Source organism: Lepidochelys kempii, chromosome 7, assembly GCF_965140265.1.
Source record: "Lepidochelys kempii isolate rLepKem1 chromosome 7, rLepKem1.hap2, whole genome shotgun sequence".
Lineage (NCBI taxonomy): Eukaryota > Metazoa > Chordata > Testudines > Cheloniidae > Lepidochelys > Lepidochelys kempii.
Window position 1 is genome coordinate 3,077,988 of NC_133262.1, and position 19,266 is coordinate 3,097,253.

Below are 19,266 nucleotides of genomic sequence, written 5' to 3' on the forward strand. Positions count from 1 at the left end.
TCCCTGAGCAGATTACCAAACAGCACACCTTTTTTCCTCCATGGAAAGCTTGGTTAGCTAACACTGGATGTCTGTTCAACTTTTTATCCTAGAGGTTGCAGGCCTTGTTACAGCCTACCATACATGCTTGCTTTGCTATACTAGCAGGATTTATTCAGAGGAGACAGTATGCAATATCCATCTGTGCATGCAGACATAACATTTTGTGGGCTTCCACCCAGAAGTAAACAAATGACGAATTTCCCAGACCTGCAGTCTTGCACTGTGGTGCTCAATCTCTGCTCTTATTGAGGAATTAGAGATTAGCACAGTATGGTTGTACTGAATAACTACAGACCCTACCCACACCAGAGCGCAGAGTGGAGCAGAAAAGTACGGGAAAGGGGTGCAGATGTCATGAATCTGCATTAACCACCCTTCTCTGTCGCCCCAATTTGCCCTTCAAAAGACCTTCCATGCCACCTCCACATGGCTCTTCTGGGAGAGGCGGTGGTGGGCTAAGGCAGGGAGCCCTGCTCCATGCTGAATAGTCTGGAGGCGGAGGGACTTTCATCAGGAATGCCAGCATAAAAACAAACAGCAACAAAACCCTTCTTGGAGGGTTCACAAAGGACAAATGCAACAGAGAGGAACAGGGAGCCATGCTTCCAGGAATGAGGGCAGCGGGAAGGGTTCCTGCACCAGGTTTCCAGAACAGATAGCGTCAGCATTTCCTAAAGATCCAGGCCTGCGCTAACCCCACCCCAAAGGTAAAGATTATGATTGTTTCCATGATACCAGCACCAGAGACGCCACTAGCAATCCAGGATAGGCTAGATATGGTACAACCAGGCACGTGATGAGAAGGGAAAGAGAGGTGATGTAACGCGCCGTCGGTTTCCCAGTGTGTCAACAGCAGAGACGGGAGTAGGACCCAAGTCTCCTGGCTCCCAGTCCAGTGCTTTACCCACTGGACAACTCTGCTTCTCAGGTGACTAGAGGTGAATAGTTCAGTCATTCTGTAAATTCAGATGATCTCTGAGTACTTTACCCTTCCCATGAGTTATCCACTTGGAAGGGCTGAGTAGGCCCCTAATTCTGGCTCCCATCCTTTGCTCATTGCATGTCAGGGCTTCCTTCAGCAGTTTAAGACAAAAGGCTTGTTCAATCAGCTCTCATTAGTTATCATCCGCTAGAAACATGCTCTTGATAAAAAGTGAGCATGAGTCCTTCTGATCTGCGGCCAGATGTTGAAAACTCCTGCAAAGAACCGAGCATCTCAGAACCGTGTAGGATGAAGTCCCACAGAAGGAAGGGTCAGGATCACGGAAAAGAAATGGGAACAGGTGAGATTTAGGATTAATTTTGCTCACCCAGCCAGTTATTATAGTTAAACTTTCCTTTCTGAGAACACATATTTTATCCCAAAATTGGACAGAGATGTTACAGCTTGAAACCTACAACTCTGTGCTGAACTCGTCTGTCAAATACTAATTAAAAGGATCATGTAAATTGTTAAATCATTCAGTTGGTCTCCATTGATTCATTCATTATTGCAGCATTAGTTCTGGACATTTGAAATAGCAAGACACAACAAAAGTCAGGAATGCCTTTAGCTAGGAAATGAATTGCATGGGGGATTTTGAGAATCTGAACTGGAATGTTTTTCCTTCAAAATCTATATGGGTATTGAGTGCTTATGTAATGAAAGAAGAACCATGAACAGCACCAGCTTAATGCAGACACAGTACAATATATGTAATACACCTTAATCCTGACCTGTAACATCTCTTTCTATTTAAGTAGCAGATCTCTTTCTGAAGAGAGTCTGCCAATCATGCTGAACTGTATCAAACTCATTGGTGTCTTTTCTGAGATGCACAAACTGGGAGGAGGATAAAACCACCAGATTAGTTGTTGCGCGAGACATAAGTTAGAATCTGTCCTCAGGTCTTCACATGGAAAAAAGGCCAGTGCACTAAATCAGGGGCAGAGTCTACTGTGAGATTCATGACTATAAATCCAGCATAACTCCACTGAAGTGTGTGCAGTGATTTCTGCTCTGCTGACATAAACCCCAATTTGGGCCTCACTGAGGAGTACAACACTGAGGCTCAAGAGAATGCCAGAGCCTCTTATGGTGAATTAAGAACCAGATTTTGTTCTATTTCCCCCCCCTCTTTTCAAAGGCAGTTCTATTACACATGATAAGATAACATTTTCCACCCTCTTCCTCTTGTCCCATCAAGAGCCAGGTGAGCCCTTTTGCATGAATGTTTTATCTGATAAATTTAACCTTGGCTTTCTGTTTGAAAATCATATGCACACAGGGACTTTGTTTTTTACACACTTCTCCTCTGTGAGCTAATGTGGTGATGCAGAACATAGACTAAAATATGCACCACTGGGACTGAGCACCATTAAAGGTCAAATCCCAGATGTATTTGTCATTTCAAAAGATCAGAAGATGGCCTAAATGTCTAATCTTTCAAGTGAGAAAACCTGTCTGCCTTACATTTTTTAGCATCAAATTTACTCAAGCACTGCTGGGTTTTTATGGACAGCCTTTCATGCTCTGCAGTTGACATAACTTGCATTGAAAAATATGGGGCGAGATTTACTCTTTTATTTATTACACGAATTTATAAGGCAGCCATCACTCTGGTAAATGGGTGCCCTTTGTCTGGCCTAAATTGAATCATTAATATTCCAAATAAGAAGAGCAAAACACTATGATCCTCTGATGCCACAAGAGACACAGGATGGAGTGGGATCCAGCCAGACAGCTGAGACATCAAAGTTTCACAGCTCAGTCAACTGCAAATGGCTTTGGGCTAAAAGATGCAAAAATGTCTAGAAGTGGCCAAGTCTGTGCTTGCAGAAAGCACGCTTCTGTCTCTCACTAACACATATGCATAAGTGAGAGAGAGGCTGGTTATGTCCATGAGCCTCTGTGCAGCCTTTCTTACCTGTGCTCCCTTTGTATGGGCAATTCCTTAGAAGGACGAGGGCCCCACCAATTAGGGAAGAATGTGGTCACAAAATAACAGCAAAATCATAAAAGGTGGGAATTTTGGCCTGTGGTATTTTGCTATAAAATGAAACATAATGCTAGGAAAAAGCTATTCAGAAAAACCTATTAAAACTGGGTTCTACTTTTGCAGCACTTGTTTAACAAGTGATTTACACCCCATACAGAGTACAGCATAGCATCACGTCCAGCCGTTGAGTTAAATGGCAACACTTTCATACACAAGGCAATGCGTGTGTCTCAGAAAGAACGTTACTCCGCCCTGGGACAGAAGGTTGTTTAACACAGATACGGCGTTCGCTGCAAAGTGGTGAGAAGAGGTTTAAAAGCTGTTTAGATGACACGTTAAGAGGTAGCATAACACAGACGAACCCCGTCAGGGATGGTCTATACTTAGTCCTACCTTAGTGCAAGGGACAGGACTAGATGACAAACTGAAGTCCCTTCCAGTTCCTTCTTTCCCCCATTTCTATTATACAGAGGTTAGCAATTGCAAAACTTGATGGTTCAAAATAATTCATTTAAAAATAAGTTTAAAAAGCCCCAGATCTCTCTGGCTATTTTAACCAAATAGCCATCATTGCTTGGCTGCTTTCCTGTTGGCATCCCAGAGACAGGTCTTGATAAGGGCTCTGAAGGAGAAAAAGGCAGTGAATTATTATGGAGGAGCAGAATTGTGAAGTGCCTTGAAGGCAAGGAAAAGAAGCTTGAATTTAATGTAGTGGAAAATAAGGAGCCAGTGGAGGGCTTCAAAATGAGGGGCGACAAGGTATGAAATGTCCAACTGGAGCAGCCAATACCTAGAGACACTGCCCCTCACGATGCAGCATATTCCTATCTTTAAACAGATTTCTCAAGAAAAACACAAAAACCCAAATGTTGTTTAAAAATGGAAGGAAAGCTATGAGCTGAAAGTAGCCACTGCTGTCCTGAGGCTACTGGATTTGCAGTACCAATTACATAGCTGCAGTATGACATATTCTACATCAAAGCACCATCAGTGTGTTTCCAAAAGCAGTGAGTGAGGCTACTCTACTTTGTCAAACCATTTTTGCTCATCTTACAAGCTTTCAAGAGAGGCAAAGGCAAACAGACCATTTGCTCTCAGGTTTCATAGTGCATTTCTACATTTCAAAAACTGTTTGCTTTTCTTACTTGTTTTTTCACTTGGAATTTTAAATTTGTTTATAAACAAGTACAATATTTTGCTTTTTGAACTTTTCTTCTGAGTCATCCTTCTGTTGCTCTCTATTAAGAGAGCAAAATATTGTTTTCAATGTGTTATTAAACAAGGATTTACATCTGCAAATCTGCAGAGAAACTCTGTTGCCATATCAAAGCGTTGTGGTTAATAATTTTAATCCTCCTGATGCAATCAGTTTGTGATGTGATGTAATTAATTTGAATAGTGAAACCCCAAGTCCAGCGCACTAGGCAGATAGGATGAGAATGTTTACAGTAGGCTTAAATAAACGCTGCACTTTTCACTTCAAGTTAAGATTCCTAAAGAATGCAAACCAGGTGGATTGATTTAGTGCAGCATTAAAAAAGCATCTGTGAAAGAAAAACATGCACATCAAAAAATAATGGAGAAGCAATCTTCTCAGTGTAAAATAATTAGTGGAATATGTGACACACAAAATAAATTTCTGCATACATACTCACACTGCCAACATCAGCCTGGCTTTCTTATTTCTTTATGTGAACCTGAAACTGGCGAGCTGGCAGTCGTGAATATCGTAGGCGGTGCTGAGAGGACTGAGATTTTGACACTGTTGCAGAATGAGATGTGTGTTAATAGGTGTTTGTGCAACAGTCACTTGCTGTGCAATATTATCTTGTCTCTACAGACAAATTAGCTGCATCATGCCCCTGCCAGCTTGATTTGTGTAGCCTTTCAAGAGTACAGAATGCATGGCGTTTCTCAGATGGTTGCAATCCCACATAAAAGGCCAGGCTTAGGGTACATTCCCTAATAAGCTCTATGCCCACAACGGCAGGATACACATTTATTGACGTGGTCTTACAAAGAAGGCTGTAAATTACACAAGGGTAGATTTTCAAACGCTGCTCACTTGACATACATTTAAAAGCCCTGTGTTAAGCCACTAAGCTGATTTTTCTGTACCCAGATTTGGATGGTCCAGGTGCACACAGACTGAACCACCACAAAGCTCACCACCTTCCATTCCAAATGCAAGGGGCAATGCAAGGACCTGGCCTGCACTAGAGAAAACTGAGCACAGACTGAAGAAGTAAAAATTCTTTACATGAGAATCTACAAGCAATTTTCCCCCTGTGGAGAGGAAGAGAGAAACAAGGAAAGAACTGCATGTGAGTCATGTCCATTAAGGCACTACTGGAAGGCAACTGGACACCACAATGACAGGCACAGTAGAAAAACCTCACCAGAATAAAACAGAAAGGATACAAATGTACGTGCATAATTGTGAACGGCAGCATCTGCTTCTTTCACATATGAGTGGGGAATGGGCAGAACCCACCTCCTGGATGCACAATCAAATCATTTCCCCAGACTTGAGAGCAAATTTTATCTCCCACCTGCAGATTTCCCACAAGCCTGCTTGGAAGTGGGGGAGGGAGGCATCAGCCATCCCTGTAGAATTGTCCCTCCATTTCCAGGCCCGTTCTGGAGCCCAAGTTGGGGGTAGAAGAGGAGTCCAGGGGAATGTGAACAATTCCCAGGCCCTGCAAAGAATCTGTGTCAGAGGTCCTCAAACAACACACTGCTCCCTTTTACTCTGCACTTTAGGACTCTGCAGGATTTCCTGTCCAGGCAGATGTGTTGAGTCCTGTTGCCTGACAGCCAGGGTGGGGAGGGAGCAGAAGACCCCTGAGCAAGTGAAGATCATTCATCTGGGATGGACTCACTGCTGTGTGGGAAGATCTCTCTCTCTCTCTCTCTCTCTCACACACACACACACACACACGTGCACATTTAGAAGAAGCACCATGAAGCTGCCTAGAACTTGCAACTGCATGCTCTGTATAAGGGAGTGGGGGTACTCACCCTGTCTGAGTCTCGACGCTGGTCATTTGAGCTTAGGTGCTAGACACTCATGATCACGAAAGGCAGTATTAAATTGAATGGAACACAACAGATATGGCTCTAATCACCCGCATTAGCTGCTACAAAACCCCTACGTGGACTATTTGAAGATCTTGGTTCTACTCTGCAACAAGCCACCATTCAAGTATCCCAGTAGAAAAGAGAAATCCAGAAACAGTGTAAGCAGGACAGCATAAAGGCCAATCCAGCTGGTCATTTGATATCATGGCATTGGCTACCTAGCACTAGGCTCTGGATTGGCACTGCAAAAAACTATATAGGATTTCTGGGTAAAACCTAAACACCTCATGTAAACACCACAGAATCACAGCTGACATCAATAGATACACTAAAACCAAAAGAATCATCTCATTGGCAATCAATATATCTGTTATATATACAGTGTAATGTACACACAGAACATTTATAATTAGAGCTGGTTCCATAGTGAAGGATAAGCTGTGATTTATACTTAAAATAGGATTTGACTTCTTTCTTATGCACAAAAAGACAGCCTAGCTTCTCCAAAATTATAGTACATCCTCTTGGAGCACAAGAAAGAATTTACATAACTCGGCTCATTAGTTTATGAGTTGTAAGCATTTTAAAACAGCCCCCTGATAAAAAAGATTCTTGCTGTTTCTTACCTTCTTTTGCAGACCTCAGTAGCAAACAAATTGCTAATTTTTCAGACTGACTCACTCATGCACTGAAGCAAACTCTACAACATAGGCTACTGTTTAATCTGATTGAACTGCAACTCGCAGTCTTCTCAAGTGTTCATTGCGGGTGACAATGTTGTTAAAAGTAGGTAGGCTATAGGCCCCGATCTGGCAAACATTTGTGCAGATACTTAATTTTAGGTCTGTGAGTAGTTTGAGTGTTTGCAGGTTTGGAGCCTTAGTGTGATGGTGGGGATGAGCATCATGATTATAGCCGGCTGGTACTGCACCGGGTAGAAACGTTATTATAGGACTTCTGGTGGCTGTGCTTTTTTTAGTGTTAGTGCTGTTGTGAGGAATTATTCTGGAGCTCCAGCCCACTAGATCTTTTGCGAGCCTCTTAGGGTATGCCTTCCCTGCAGAGTTAGCCCTAGCTGTTACCCAGGTGTTCTCCTAACACAAAAAACACCTGCCCAAGTTTGGTGGTGTTTTCAATCCAGGTTAGCTGGCTTGCCCGGGGTTACAGGGTGATGCCCAAGTGCTGCTTTCACAACGGCTGACAACTTCTCTCCCCCATACACTTTGCAGCGGGGATGCAGGGCAAACCAAGTGAGTGCAGCTAATCCTCCAGTGCTTTCCCACAATTCCCCCCATGTGCCCAGAAAGGCAGACAAGTTCTCCCACAATTCCCGAGGAAAGAATCAGAGGACGGTGTAGCTTATTGCTGCACTAAGAGCCAGCGGATTGGCCCCAGATGGCAGCACTGGGGGACACACCCGGTAAAGTAGGGCTTTGTTTGCAGCATGGCTGCTCACACTGGGGAAGGGTAATCTGGCTGCTCAGACCCGAGTTGACTCTGCAGCACAGACATAGCCTTACTGACCTGAGCAGCAGATGTCTGTTGAGGGAGGATAATGCTAAATATATGCTCTTGTCCACTGTCCCTAATTAACAATGAAATGCAGTCCCTTCCACAGAATGAATTTGACATCCTGGAGGTGAGTTAATAACATTTTCTGTATGGGAATATATAACTGTGCATCTCTTATATATAAATAACCAACACACTACATATTTGATGTAAGATGTGTAAATTATTCATGTATCAAGTAAGTGACTTCAGACTTCATGATCCCCAGCCACCTGGGAGGAACATAGCTATTAAATTACCCATCCCCACTTCACTATTTTCCTTAAACAAGATTCAGATCACAGTAATCTGAGGTCAGTTCTGAAGGTTCCTAAGTCTCTGAGCACAATCATTGTTTGCATTTTCAGGTGAGAGATATCATCAAAACAATGGCAATAAACTATAGCTTTGTCCAATGATGCAGAAAAGTGCAAAAATGCAACCTGCTAACTTCCTATTTCTGAAAACACACACTCTTTGAGTCCAGGGGCTGGGCAGGGGGTCATTACCCTCTCATTACACTTGTTAGACGGGTGGGACAGGGGCATTCCATGTGCCCACATATTTTCACAATTCGTTGGCTGGACACATGCACAGTACGTTTTGTAAAAACAGAAAATGAGGAATATTTACCTGCCTTTTCTCTTGCATCTTTTAAAGCCTAAACATATACTAGTCACTGTCCTCAATCACATTTTTCACTTCTAATTTTGATCATTAGCACTAATGTTTTTTTCACAGCAGCTTCTTGGGAGCCTCTCATGGGAAAGATAATATGATCTTGGTAACAGAAAGAAATATTGTGTCTTGCTTCCAAAATCATGTTGGGTTTTAATGTCAAAGCCTTCATTTTTTTTTTAAAGAAAACTAGGTTGAAAATAATCATTTTCACCCATCAACATCCCGTTCCCAGTGCAATCCAGCAGCCTAGCTCTGGAGCGACAGAATCTGTTTTGTTGCAGCACTGCAGTAAATTGTGTTTCAGTGCTATGCATCCCGTAAGCTTCCCAGCAGTCTGGAGATTTTCTTCTTCCACTCCCCTGCTCTCGGTTAGATATTCACAGCAAGCAATAAAAGCAATATCAATGGTAAGGTCAACAAGCCAGATTGGAATTAAGTGAATTGTTTCTGTTTGCCATCATTTGGTTGTTAGAGTTATCTTAATCAACCTAAACAGCTTCTTCAAGACATATAATCTGATTTTACAGAGTGCTCAACCATAACCATATTTTGATTTTCCTTTGATTCCAAGTATAAAAAATAGCCCTTATTTAATGCTCAGGCAGATAATCTAACTACATCTGTGTTTGCATTTGCATGATGGGGGAGTGAAACATGGCCAGAGAACCATCTTGGATTTTATCTATTTTATTACTTGAATGGAGAATATAATAGATTTTTTTTTTGCACTAGCATGGCTTAAAAACTATTTTTAAGCTTCATTGGCTCCTTTAGATTTGAACTTTGCTAACAAGAATGTGATGAGAACGTGGAGAAAGAAAGCATGGATAAAAAGAAGTATGCTTTTCTAATGTAGTTCAGTTTAACTGTTCCTTTCATCAGCCTCAATTCATTCAGTAATAAATAGGAAAGGCAAAGAAATTATGAAGGAAAAGGCAATATTTTCACTGTCTAAACAACAACAAAAGTTGCTTTCCCCCTATAGCTTACTATGCATGTGAAATAAACAAGGTACAGCCAATCATGATCTGAGAGCCTCTCTCTGTAAGAAGGACAGAGATGGTATTTTCACAGCTGAAAACTTTTGCCTAGTAAAGAAGAGAAATGTAAACACAGTTCCATGCAAACTCAATCCAAGTATTGACAGGCATAACAGACCCAGAATTTCTCTAACCTCAAGGATAACAAAACGATACAGCAATGTTCTGCAGATGACTAGTTTTGATCTTTTATTAGTTCTCATAATTGTCTCTTGTTAATTTGTATCCTGCATAATAAGCATAAGCACTCACCTTCACAGTTTGCCCAGCTTCAGGACCATCCTGTAAGCAAAAAATAGAAGAATCAGAAAAGTGGCGCTAACAAGGATCTCCTGGGGATTCAGAAATATTATCCATTAATAATTTAAATCCAATTTCATTGTGTGTTAATTTATAGTATTCTCCTGGGTCCTATTCAGCGCAAAGCATGTGGGACCAGATGCTTTTACATTTCAGGTCATGATTAAGGGAGAAATAATACGTGAAAAGGAAATAAATACTGGCACAATTGTCATTTTTCATGATCTCAGATCCAAGTTTTTAATTGCTAGCAATAACGTTTCTGTTATTCATGGACATAAAATACAGAACTGTAAGCGCTGCTTTAAATCACAGCCTCTTTATTTAAATTCTTGTTATGTCAAAAAAGGGGTTAACCTCCAGACTTGGTTTAAACAAAAGGATTTGTTATTTTGTATAAGACCACTGGATCAATCTAGTTCAGTATGCCACCTCAAAGAATACTTCAGGTAATAAACCTATATAATGAACCTAGCCAACGCCTTGTCTGTGGGGAGAAATTCTGGCCTGCGGGCAATGAGTTTACTCCTCGAATCATGGGCTGTGAATACCCTCATTGAGAGCGGTGCCCTGCAAACACTTTCTACTAGGATTAGTACTTACTGGAAACCAATGGATCTTCTCATAGTAGTAAGCACGACACCTGGTGGTGTTCGCAGGGAAAGGCACCATTTTAGCTGCCATTAATTATCCAGACTCTTCTTTGAATCCAGACATGGTATTTGATTGTTAACCTCCTTCAGCCGTGAACACCACAGGTTACGCTATGCTGAGTAAAGCAAAACTTTACTTCCTTATATTTGTTAAGTATTTACTGCTCCTATGGTTTGAATGTCCTCTTGTCAGCGGGTTATGGGACAGGGGAAAAAGCTCGATAAAACACGAACAGGAAACAAAGCCTTTGGAGCCAATCAGTTTACAAACCTGAATCGAAATGGTGAGAGAAGTGCCACAGAAATGTTTCTCCACCACATTTCCAACCATTTGTGTTGTTTGAAATAAATCAACCACTTCTTCAGGTCGCAGATCACGGAAACGCTCCACCGGCCGGAGTGGGCAAATAAGGACATCTGAAGTGGCAGTCGTTAAGGCATAAGTGCAAGTCCAGGTATTCCAGAACAACAGTTTGTTCATTTCCCCCCTGCCATAACAATAGGTCATCATCTTGAAGGGAATTTCCCCTTTACTTTTAAACTCACCTTGATTTGAGAATCACCACTAAAACAATGGAGGAAAGGGTTTTATGGTGAAAACACAGCAATAGTATTGTGGCTTCTTCAGAAACCTTCCCCATTTCCTCACACATATGACATCTGGGCTAACATTTTCACACCTAGGTGTCTAAGGTTAGGCCCCGAAATAGATATTGCAATGTCTTCAGGAAAGTATCCTGAGCACTCAGAGCCTATCGCGATTGTAGGCACCGTTTACAAGAGGGGCCTCTGAACTGAATGCGGTGTGTTCCAGTTGGGAAGACCCTGACTACAACTCCCATGATGCCTTGGCGAAGAGAGAGAGAGAGAGAGAGAGAGCGCGAGAGAGAGAGAGAGACTTCCTCTTCGAGGGAATGCAAGGAGAGCATGCTGTGGGCTCTGTTTTTAGAGAGGAGCTGAGATTGCTTGCTGGAACTCCGTACTTATAAGGAGATGCTGCTCAACTCCTTGTAGGAAGCAAGAAGCTGCTGCTGAGAACCTTCTGGGACTTTGACCAAGCAGGGAGCCTCAAAGGCTGTTGGGGGCTTCACCGGATAGAGGGACAGAGACTGTTGCTGTGTCCAGAACTCACTGAGCTGGGCCTGCAATGATTATGATGACCAGTGAGCTACTGGCTCTTGGTAGAGACCTCACATGCCATCCTTTGGTGAACCATCATGCAGATATCCAGGGATTTCCTTACACCCCCCTGAAATTCCCCTACACCCCCGCCCCCCCCCCCACAGTTTTGTGAACTAGTTACATGCAGTGTTGCCAATTTAGTGATTATTTGGAAATCTGAACTGGAATTGAAACATTAACACACACTTTAAACGCATATAAAGTGTATAATAAAATCTGAAAAAAGTATAACAGATTTGAAAAGTATGAACATAGACTAGCTTCCTTATACAGTTGTTGTTTTTTTATGACAATGTCAGTGCATTCATTTCACTGATGTTGGCCAACCTAATAATTTCAAATGATGATACCTAAGCAAAGTCTAAATGACAGCTAGTGATGAGCTGGGGGCTGGGGAGAAAGGTTTCAGGACCAAATTGTATTTACATTCACACCTAATCTACCTAGGTATCCAGCAAACAGAGCTGTGTTGCCCAAGTGATAGATTTTGGCTGGGGTTGGGTTACAAATCACTTGAATGCAGGGGCGTGGGGGAGGGGCGTAATGAAATGCTGTTGTTCTTACTGCAGGAGTAAAGGGCAGTAGAACTGTACTTAGCCTGTGCTGATTGAGGGCATCAAGAGAGAGGGTGGGGACAGGTGTTTTGCTCGATGGTCTGCCTGAGACACATACTATTTGACCTGCCCCTCGCCACTGTTTAAAGACAGAGCTGATTAGGCTCCATAGATAAGGGGCGGGCAAACTAGCCCTTCAAACATTTTAATCCAGCCCTCGAGCTCCTGTTGGGGAGTGGGGTTGGGGGCTTGCTCCGTACAGCTTCCAGAAGCAGCGGTATGTCCCCCGTCCACCTCCTACGTGTAGGGACAGCCAGGGTGCTCTGCACACTGCCCCCCGCCACAAGTGCTGCCCCCACAGCTCCCACTGACCAGAAAACAGGGCCAATCGGAGGTGCAGGGGTGGTGCCTGCAGGTGGGGCAGTGTGCAGAGCCCCCTGGCTATGCCTCTGCATAAGAGCCGGAGGGGGGACATGCCACTGCTTCCAGGAGCTGCTTGAAGTAAGTGCCACCCAGAGCCTGCACCCCTGACCCCCTCCTGCACCCCAACCTCCTGCCCCAGCCCTGATTCCCCCTCCCGCCCTCTGAACCCCTCGGTCCCACCCTCCTGCACCCCAGAGCCCTTACCTCTCACCTGCACCACAACCCCCTACCCCAGCCCAGACCCCGCCTCCCACACCCTGAACTCCTAATTTCTGGTCCCACCCCAGAGCCCGTACCCCCAGCCAGAGCCCTCACTCCCTCCTGCACCCCAACCCTCAATTTTGTAAGCATTCATGGCCCACCATACAATTTCCATACCCATATGTGGCCCTCGGGCCAAAAAGTTTGCCCACCCCTGCCATAGATAGTCTTTTGGTTTGTTAGGTGACCATTACAGCTGAAATCACCGATAACCAGGTCTAAGTGCTTAGACCTGCTGTGGGACAGCGTTTCTGTGGAAGAGACGGCCCAGTCTGCACTAGCAGCGAAGTTCCCCCACTGGTGGAATCTCAACAGACCAACTCGCAGAGGTCACAGTGGCAGGTGGCAGCAGAAGGTGACGGCGCAGGGCCATTGGCAACAGAGCAATGGAGTGAACGGTGGCACAACGAACAACAGTGGCCAGAGCGAACAGTGAGCAGCTGGAGGAACGAGCAAGGTGCCGCCTTGCCCCCCACCTGGGAGGTGAACTCATGCGAAAGCACCTCAGAACTCTGAGTCTCCACTGACCACGGACAACACCGGTGAGTGTTAATGAGGTTGTTAAGAATGCTGGAGACACAACACAGTTCATGCGAACAAACATGGCTGTAGCATCCTACTTTCTATTTAAGCAAGAGATACCACACGCTACAAACTGGAGGCCAATGTTAAGTGCATTGTCACTTGTTCATCCTGAAGTTGAACACTGGTTCCGAACAAGACCAGAAAATGCTCACTGTCTTGCTGCAAGAAACTCAACTGACTGGCTAGACGCATCTGGTGCAACAGTGAAAGATTCAACAGTTGAAAAGTGAAGAACTCTCTCCCCACATTCAAAAAATTTGCATACATGGCTGATGAATGCACCAGTGCAAATGGGCATCAAGTATTAAGTCATTGTGTACGTTATCTTGAGGTCAGTGGTAGGCCAGTAGATGCATTTCTAGATGTTCAAGTAATAGACACTTCAGCTAAATCTGTGACAACCCACATCTTAGACGAGTTAAATGCTTGTCAATTGGACCCCAAACAGATGGCAGCGTGTGCATTTGATGGAGCTGCAAACTTCTCTGGAAGACATGGTGGAGCACAAACTTTGCTCAGAGAAAAGTTTAACCCTCATCTCTCCTATACACACTGCAGAGGCCATCTACTCCAACTAGCGCTAGTACGAGCTGCAGACTCTTCAAAAGACATTTTTTAAAAAGCTATAAATTTAATGTGCTCATTATATTCTTTTTTCAGCAAGAGTCCAAAAAGACTGAATATCTTGGAAAATATAGAAGGTACAGTGGGACTGAAGTTCAAATTAGTCCAACCTGGGAAAACCCTCTGGCTTTCTCAAGAGTGATCCTTGGCTGTTGTCTTAAAATTACTCCAGCCATTATTACTGGCTTTGGAAAGTATCTATGAAGATGGGATGAATCTAAGTAGTGAGGCTCGTGGATTACTTTTCCTACTAGGGATTCACCAAGGGAAAGTCATGCCTGACTAATCTAATTGCTTTCTATGATGAGATAACTGGTTCTGTGGATGAAGGGAAAGCAGTGAACGTGTTATTCCTCGACTTCAGCAAAGCTTTTGACACGGTCTCCCACAGTATTCTTGCCAGCAAGTTAAAGAAGTATGGGCTGGATGGATGCACTACAAGGTGGGTAGAAAGTTGGCTAGATTGTAGGGCCCAATGGGTAGTGATTAATGGCTCCATGTCTAGTTGGCAGCCGGTATCTAGCGGAGTGCCCCAAGGGTCGGTCCTGGGGCCGGTTTTGTTCAGTATCTTCATTAATGATCTGGAGGATGGTGTGGATTGCACCTTCAGCAAGTTTACAGATGACACTAAACTGGGAGGAGTGGTAGATATGCTGGAGGGTAGGGATAGGATACAGAGGGACTTAGACAAATTGGAGGATTGGACCAAAAGCAATCGGATGAGGTTCAACAAGGACAAGTGCAGAGTCCTGCACTTAGGACTGAAAAATCCAATGCACCGCTACAGACTAGGGACTGAATGGCTCGGCAGCAGTTCTGCAGAGAAGGACCTATGGGTGACAATGGACGAGAAGCTGGATATGAGTCAGCAGTGTGCCCTTGTTGCCAAGAAGGACAATGGCATTTTGGGCTGTATAAGTAGGGGCATTGCCAGCAGATCGAGGGACGTGATCGTTCCCCTCTATTCGACATTGGTGAGGCCTCATCTGGAGTACTGTGTCCAGTTTTGGGCCCCACACTACAAGAAGGATGTGGAGAAATTGGAGAGAGTCCAGCGAAGGGCAAAAAAAATGATTAGGGGTCTGGAACAGATGAGTTATGAGGAGAGGCTGAGGGAACTGGGATTGTTTAGTCTGCAGAAGAGAAGAATGAGGGGGAATTTGATAGCTGCTTTTAACTACCTGAAAGGTGGATCCAAAGAGGATGGATCTAGACTATTCTCAGTGATAGCAGATGATAGGACAAGGAGTAACCGTCTCAAGTTGCAGTGGGGGAGATTTAGGTTGGATATTAGGAAAAACTTTTTCACTAGGAGGGTGGTAAAACACTGGAAAGCGTTACCTAGGGAGGTGGTAGAATCCCCTTCCTTAGAAGTTTTTAAGGTCAGGCTTGACAAAGCCCTGGCTGGGATGATTTAGTTGGGATTGGTCCTGCTCTGGGCAGGGGGTTGGACTAGATGACCTCCAGAGGTCCCTTCCAACTCTGATAGTCTATGCTTCTATGATTCTATGAAAATTATAACAAGAAACCAAGAAGGATATAGATGTAGTGCTTCATAGAAGGCTTGAGTAGCCAACTTTAATTTGTGTGATGATTTTAAAACATGAGTTAAATCTAATAAAATAGTCATGAAACATTTTTCAGGTTTTACTATGGTGCCATACAGCCCACCTTCACCCTCTCGGTCTCACCCCTCATTGGCCCTGACCACCACCCCGCCATAAATTCAGACCCCTCTCCTCCCCCCATTTCAATTCCTGGGGAAAACACTGCAACATCTGACCCAGGGGATCCCTGTACGTCACTATGCATACCCTATGCCTTCTGCTCCTTTTACACCAACTGGTCCCTAGGTCACAGTTGGCATGTAGCACTTCTGAAAATCAGGCTGCATTTCTTAGGTGCCTAAAAATGGATGGAGGGTAAGTGATTAGGGCATCCAACCTGAGACAGCTTAAAGGGGTCTGATTTTCAGAGGGTGAGTCCTCAAGCAAAATGGCCTTTCAAACAGGGCACCTAAAACTGCTTTGAGACTCTTGGGTGTAAAGCCCCTAACTTTAGGCATTGAAGTTTAAAAATCTGGAACTATATCAATAAAACCATGGTCATTACTTCAGCAACATTTCCGTTGCAAAGCACTAGAAATGCTCATCTATTATTAACATTATGTATTTGTGTAAGTACAGTTAGTTAATTAGAGCTGTTTCCTTTTAAGCCTGAGGTCCAGAATGCTGGAAACACATTTTTACTTATTCTACCTTTCACTTATTCTACCTCCACTCAGAGCACTTCATTAGTCAGTGGAATGTACCATCAAGTAAACAATGAAAGGGTATTGAGACAATGTACAAAGGTCTTGCTTAGAACACAACTGCCCCATCTATCCTATCACTACATACAATCTAAACAGTACTATAATTCCTAATTTGGGATCCTGCAAACACTTACTATACAGCATAGGCGTTTCTTAGTGCGAGTACAATCGGCTTAAGGCTTGACGCTCAACGAGTTCCACATCGGTGTCACGCTGTGGATATCAGTGGAGTTGCTCCTGATTTACACTAGTATGATTGCAGAATGAGCCCCTTAAATAGCAACTTTAACTCCACGTAAACACTGATGAACATACGGTATGGTAAGTAAGCAAATTATTTGTTCAGCAATAAAACAAGAGCGCTAAGAATGATTTTGAGAAAATTAAGCTAGATGATATTGTAATACAGTAATACTGTTTACTGTAATTTTAGTCCTGCAAATGTAATAGATTTTTGGGAAAGAAATATACTGACATCAAGATAGTAGTTATTCCCCCTTTTTGTCTGACATTTGCATAGCCTGCAGCAATGCTGTTCCTATTCTTCTCCAGCGGCATGAGGGAGCCATAGAATCATAGAATATCGGGGTTGGAAGGGACCTCAGGAGGTCATCTAGTCCAACCCCTGCTCAAAGCAGGACCAATCCCCGACTAAATCATCCCAGCCAGGGCTTTGTCAAGCCTGACCTTAAAAACTTCTAAGGAAGGAGATTCCACCACCTCCCTAGTGAAACATTACAGTGTTTCACCACCCTCCTAGTGAAAAAGTTTTTCCTAATATCCAACCTAAATCTCCCCCACTGCAACTTGAGACCATTGTTCTTTCATCTGCTACCACTGAAAACAGCTGAGCTCCATCCTCTTTGGAACCCCCTTTCAGGTAGTTGAAAGCAGCTATCAAATCCCCCCTCATTCTTCTCTTCCGTAGACTAAACATCCCCAGTTCCCTCAGCCTCTCCTCATAACTCATGTGTTCCAGTCCCCTAATCATTTTTGTTGCCCTCCGATGGACTCTTTCCAATTTTTCCACATCCTTCTTGTAGTATGGGGCCCAAAACTGGACACAGTACTCCAGATGAGGCCTCACCAGTGTCGAAAAGAGGGGAACAATCACATCCATCCATCTGCTGACAATGTCCCTACTTATACACCCCAAAATGCCATTGGCCTTCTTGGCAACAAGGGCACACTGTTGACTCATATCTAGCTTCTCGTCCACTGTCACCCCTAGGTCCTTTTCTGCAGAACTGCTGCCTAGCCATTCGGTCCCTAGTCTGTAGCGGTGCATTGGATTCTTCCGTCCTAAGTGCAGGACTCTGCACTTGTCCTTGTTGAACCTCATCCGATTTCTTTTGGCCCAATCCTCCAATTTGTCTAGGTCCCTCTATCTTATCCCTACCCTCCAGCGTATCTACCTCTCCTCCCAGTTTAGTGTCATCTGCAAACTTGCTGAGGGTGCAATCCACCCCATCCTCCAGATCATTTATGAAGATATTGAACAAAACCGGCTCGAGGACCGACCCTTGGGGCACTCCACTTGATACCGGCTGCCAACTAGACATGGAGCCATTGATCACTACCCACTGAGCCCGACAATCTAGCCAGCTTTCTATCCACCTTATAGTCCATTCATCCAGCCCATACTTCTTTAACTTGCTGGCAAGAATACTGTGGGAGACAGTGTCAAAAGCTTTGCTAAAGTCAAGGAACAACACATCCACTGCTTTCCTTTCATCCACAGAACCAGTTATCTCATCATAGAAGGCAATTAGATTAGTCAGGCATGACTTGCCCTTGGTGAATCCATGCTGACTGTTCCTGATCACTTTCTTCTCGTCTAAGTGCTTCAGAATTGATTCCTTGAGGACCTGCTCCATGATTTTTTCCAGGGACTGAGGTGAGGCTGACTGGCCTGTAGTTCCCAGGATCCTCCTTCTTCCCTTTTTTAAAGATGGGCACTACAATAGCCTTTTTCCAGTCATCCGGGACTTCACCCGATCGCCATGAGCCTGTAGTCTAGGTCCAACACACCAGCAAAGTCCCAGGAACACAGTCCTTACAACTAACCCTTCTGGCCCTTCTGCTGCTCTATAGCTGGGTCCTCAAGTCTGGCTCCCACTCCTCCTATTTATAAAGTCTGCTCCCTTCCCTTGAGTTCCTATTAGTTCCACTCTTAGAAAGCGACACTGGGTGTCCCCCACCAGGCTGCTTGCCCACAATGGAAATCGCCTAATAAGTAGCTTCAAATGGCTAATGAGTACACCTAGTGCCCACCGCACCCAATTTCTGGATGATTCTGGCCCATCTAGCAGAGTCCCTTCACCCAGCCCTGGGAAGTCTGTAGACACACAGAGTCTCCAAACAAAAACAAGAAATGTGTATCCTCCCCATTGTTTCTTCCCTTATTTAACCCCCTGATCGGTGGGTTACACAGATAATCACTGTATAAACGTACTGTATACTACTCCAGCCGTAACCTGCAGATATGCTGAAGTTAAGAGGTTCACGCAAAGGTTATGTCAGGCTGAGTTTCAAAAACCCCAGGCGATATTAGCGACCTCTCATTTCAGATAAGTGCAAAGGATTGTTTACTTACATAAACAAGGACACAATTCATTCGCAAAACTTATCAAAGGAAAATACATTTGCAATTCTGCTTTGAGAAAATGGAAGTTTCCTGGCGGTTCTGTTTTGATCACTTTTCAGAATCAGAATGGTGACAGATACAATATTGGAGCGGTTCTCTGCCTAATTGGGACTAGCTTTTTCAAAAGAGCTCCACGCCTTGAAGCTCCTATTGTTCTCAAAGGAACAAGAGGAATCTCATGCCAACTGTGGGTGCTAAGCACTTTTGAAAACCTGTTATGTAACAGAATAGCAGAGACATTCACTAATTCTTTTACTATAATTCCTCATGTTAAAATATTTTGAAACAGAAGAAATATGTAGTGATGCGTGTTTAGCTAGCTGGAATTAGAAAACAGAGAACATTAGAAA

General features: G+C 43.8%; 1 protein-coding gene across 22 annotated transcripts in view; it reads right to left on the reverse strand.

Annotated features, from left to right (window-relative positions):
- Window positions 1-19,266, reverse strand: part of FHIT (fragile histidine triad diadenosine triphosphatase) — a 1,095,777-nt gene that overhangs the window by 221,250 nt on the left and 855,261 nt on the right. For all 22 annotated transcript variants that reach the window (XM_073350942.1, XM_073350957.1, XM_073350964.1 and 19 more), the window contains 2 exons: window positions 10,598-10,743; window positions 9,626-9,655 (listed from right to left, as the gene is read on the reverse strand). In XM_073350942.1, coding sequence (XP_073207043.1) covers window positions 9,626-9,655; window positions 10,598-10,743 — 176 coding nt within the window. The remainder of the gene's footprint in view (window positions 1-9,625; window positions 9,656-10,597; window positions 10,744-19,266) is intronic.